Source organism: Olea europaea, unplaced genomic scaffold, assembly GCF_002742605.1.
Source record: "Olea europaea var. sylvestris unplaced genomic scaffold, O_europaea_v1 scaffold4600, whole genome shotgun sequence".
Lineage (NCBI taxonomy): Eukaryota > Viridiplantae > Streptophyta > Magnoliopsida > Lamiales > Oleaceae > Olea > Olea europaea.
In genome coordinates, this window is record NW_019262911.1 from 1 (window position 1) to 3,754 (window position 3,754).

Sequence of the window (3,754 nt, forward strand, 5' to 3'; positions counted from 1 at the left end):
AGAATCAATTGGAATCCAAGATTAGGAAGGAAACAATTTGAAACCGTGAAGAAAGGAAAGAAAATTGTCGGACACGTGACACGACTTTTTCTTTTATGTGATTTTTTTTCTTAATTATATATTTTTTTCTAGTTTTAGCGTTTGACTCGTGTACTATAAATACGTTGCTCCTCTTTCAGTTTAGTTTAAGTCAATTGCTGTAATTCTCTCCTTTCATAGTGATTGAATAAAATAACATCGTTCCTCTGCCAGTTCCCTTTTATTTTGCATCTTTTACTTTAATCTTGTTTTTGGTTATTTTGTGATATTTATTTATACTTCATATTGGGTTCATCAAATCTCAATTCTTGCGTTGTCTTCATTGGTCCCAACAGCAAATATGCCCCAAATTTGGATAGCAATTCACAGTTGAGTTTATGCTCAGCAATGCCTAGAAAGTTCAATTATCTTGCACTGCTTTCTGTTTATTTCAAATGTCAAAGTGTGTTGAAGCAGATTTCTTAAAGATATCTATACATAGTGTAGCTTCACATCCCCCACGAACTGGACAAGATTAAAGAAACTTAGCACGCGAACAATTGCGAGTTCTTTGGCCTAATCCTCTCCCGTTCTTGAACCAAACATATCGCAAGTGAATTATTATTGGAGGGGACTTAAATACTGGTCTTGAGCTTGGTAGTAATTTCAGCAACATACTTACCCTGATGGAAGGCTTGCTGAAGTTCAAGGTTCGTGGGGTGACGAGATCCATCTGCTGCGTAAGTGCCTGAACCGTAAGAGGATCCACCCTTCACCTCATTCATCTCAAACATGCCACTTCCAAAGGTATATCCCAATGGAACAAAAACCATGCCATGATGTGCTAACTGTGTTATTGCTGTCAATCTGCACCAAGCAATCAAGCAGATAATCAAACTCTGATATTTACTTTGTACTGTATCCTTTTTTTTTTTTTGTCAACTAAATTTCTTTTACTGAAAATAACTAGAAACTTGTACATTTAATGCATGCTCAAACCTTCAATATGGGATGTGCCAGAATTATTGTCAATATGCGGTATATTATTTGTCGGTTATGATTTCAAAGCTGTCATATTTTTGACAAGCAATGAAATCCTGTATTTTAACCTAGTGTTGCATACAGTTCGTCTTTGATCACCAATCAGAATGGAACATATGGCACAAAAGGAGCAGCTCAAATGAAGCCAAGCATCAATTAGCAAGGTGAAGCAGCTTCCTTTCAGGAAGTTGTAGTTAAAAGGAAGTTGGCTAAAGAGGTTAGTTAGTTGGGAACTTGGGAGATGGCCTATAACTCGCTTTTACTGATTTTACTCTCACGAGGAAAATCGCTTCTAGAATAGGGGAAAACTCCTCCTTATCCTGCACAAATGGAGCCTTCTAATTCATTTCCTGGGGGAGTTGTAAGGTTCACAAATCATACACTTGCACTCAGTCTGTAGAATCTTATGGTTCTAGTGGAAGTAATCAGTATTCGTGTGTAAGTGGATGTAGGCACGATCTGAACTATTTTGATACTCTGTTCTTGCATTTTTATAATCTGTGTCCAGCATTAGTTCAACATGTCAGATTACTCCTCAAAGGCTAGCACCTATTTTGCGTGGAAACTTCTGAAAAGCTGGAGTTTCCAATTCAGCAGGCAAGACATCACCAGCTCCATAAGCCACTCCACTCGTCTCCAAGAAACCTGCTGCCCCATTACCACTGGAATGCCACCATCCAACTATACATCGTGTTTGCCCAATTCCATCAGCGTAAATTCCGCAACACATTACCACTCAAATTGGTATTGTCTATGCATCATTGGGTGCCTAATTCTGCCTTTAGAAACGCTTCTGTCACCACCCAACTATACATCATCTGGTTCCCAATTCCATCTCCAAAGTGTCGAACTATTCTCTTTCTCCTTTTATGTTTATGTTCTTTTTTGGAATTTCAATGATTCTCTATGTTGTAATGTGAATTTTTTTTTTTTTTTTTCTCTATTTCAGCTGTCATTGTAAAAGAAGTTTACAATTTTTACCCATATTAAGTTGATTACTGTAATATAACCATCAATTGACATAGATCACTTAGCAAAATCTGCAAATGAAGTTCAAAATTATGTTCAGCAAAACAGAAAAACTCACGCAGTAAGTTCCTGACCACCCCCATGGAAGCCGGTGCTCCAAAAGATTCCGGCAGGCTTTCCAGCAAGTGCCTGACTAGCCCATATCTCATGTGTGGCGTCAAAGAAGGCCTTGAACTGTGCCGCCATTACCCCAAAACGAGATGGAAAACCAAAGATAAAGCCATCAGCCTCGACTAACTGTTCAGGCCTTATCTCAGGCACATCATCGGGTTTTTCAGGAGCCTTCATCTTCTCTAAAACCCGCTCAGGCAGTGTCTCGGCCACCTTCCACAGCTTAGCTTCTACACCTGGAACAGAATTAGCGCCTCTTTGTATCTCTCTTGCCATGATCTCCACATGTCCATACAAGGAGTAATACCTGCAATATGAATCAAACTTGGAATTGAAAAATTATAATCCAGTTGTTGAGAAAATATGGATATGAACACATAGTTCGCCCGACTTACACTATGTAGACCTTAGTGATAGTCATAAGAACACCAGATCAATATCTAGCAGCCAAAGAATTAATGGAGGAACTAATTTGAGGTAAAACAAACAAGTGATGATGAAAAACATAGACATATGCTACAGCTTAATATAAAATTCAGAGTTGGTATATGTTTAATTAAAATTTCGTGCACGGAGATCACAAGGTATGGCTGGGTATTTAATTTAGTGCCTTAAAATAATTCAGGTCCTGATTAGGTGTTCAACAATTATAATATTAGTAGTTGAATGGTCTGTCGGCAAAACTTTTAAAAAGTAAAAATTACTTTTAAATTTATTTGAATAATTTTCTAAAAAAAAGTTGAACTTCTACGAAAATAAAAGCTCTGTCAAACAGTTCGAAGTAAGATAAAATATTGATAACCCAGTAATCCAGTTTCTTTTATATTCGCACAATATAATTGAACTTTTATTTTTCTAAAATTTATTTAATAAGATAATGTCTATCCCTTTAACTATTAATTTAATACCTTATATAATTTGCCAATTATGGGAAATGACGCTTTTATGATAGAAAAAAATGTTTGCGTGCAAACAAATCGTTGAGTTGACAGATGTATTGCAAAGATTCCGCCACCCTGGAAACCTTATCATCTTATCTAGTTTTGTTTTATCTCTTTTTTAAATTTCTTTCTAACTTGCTAATGTCCTTTCGACATTACGCTCTAAAATTTTTGTCTTTAGTCATTCAATTTAAGTATAGGGTGAACGCGATTCGTTTTGGACGGTTTGTACTATATTTTTAACTCAATTCATATTATGCAATTTAAAATTTTTTCAAATCACACCAAACCATTTTATTTTTCGAACCAAACCAAACCAAACTATAATTTACGGTTTGGTTCGATTTTAATCTGCAATTTACCCATCGACATTATAATAATATATTTAACAGAAGTTAGATATAAGTTAAACGAGAACTAATAATATTAAATGTTAAATTACATTCATATTTACTATGAAATCAATGAATAAATTATTTTCAAAGTTGGTTGCTAAAAGGTATTAATAAGACAAATATATCTTTCTTCATTTTTATTTACCTTTTCTTGTTTGACATTCATATTATCATATAATGGTTGGTAAATGTAGAATTACATTATATTATTATAGTTTG

At 35.1% G+C, this 3,754-nt stretch overlaps 1 protein-coding gene across 1 annotated transcript; it reads right to left on the bottom strand.

Moving 5' to 3' along the window:
• Positions 1–335: 335 nt before the first annotated feature.
• Positions 336–2,803, bottom strand: LOC111388151 (probable NAD(P)H dehydrogenase (quinone) FQR1-like 3). Its single transcript, XM_023012829.1, has 3 exons — positions 2,595–2,803; positions 2,147–2,506; positions 336–885 (listed from the first exon to the last, which is right to left on the bottom strand). The coding sequence occupies exons 1-3, from the start codon at positions 2,618–2,620 to the stop codon at positions 654–656; spliced, it is 618 nt and encodes a 205-aa protein (XP_022868597.1). The 5' UTR covers positions 2,621–2,803; the 3' UTR covers positions 336–653.
• Positions 2,804–3,754: the final 951 nt, after the last annotated feature.

Bases quoted from the DNA above. Each gene is read 5' to 3' on its own strand.
- LOC111388151 (XM_023012829.1), bottom strand. From the start codon at position 2,620: ATGACTATCACTAAGGTCTACATAGT. The intron at 2,507-2,594 runs GTAAGTCGGGCG...TTCATATTGCAG, and splicing joins ATCACTAAGGTCTACATAGT to GTATTACTCCTTGTATGGAC. The intron at 886-2,146 runs GTGAGTTTTTCT...TGCTTGGTGCAG, and splicing joins GGTGGTCAGGAACTTACTGC to ATTGACAGCAATAACACAGT.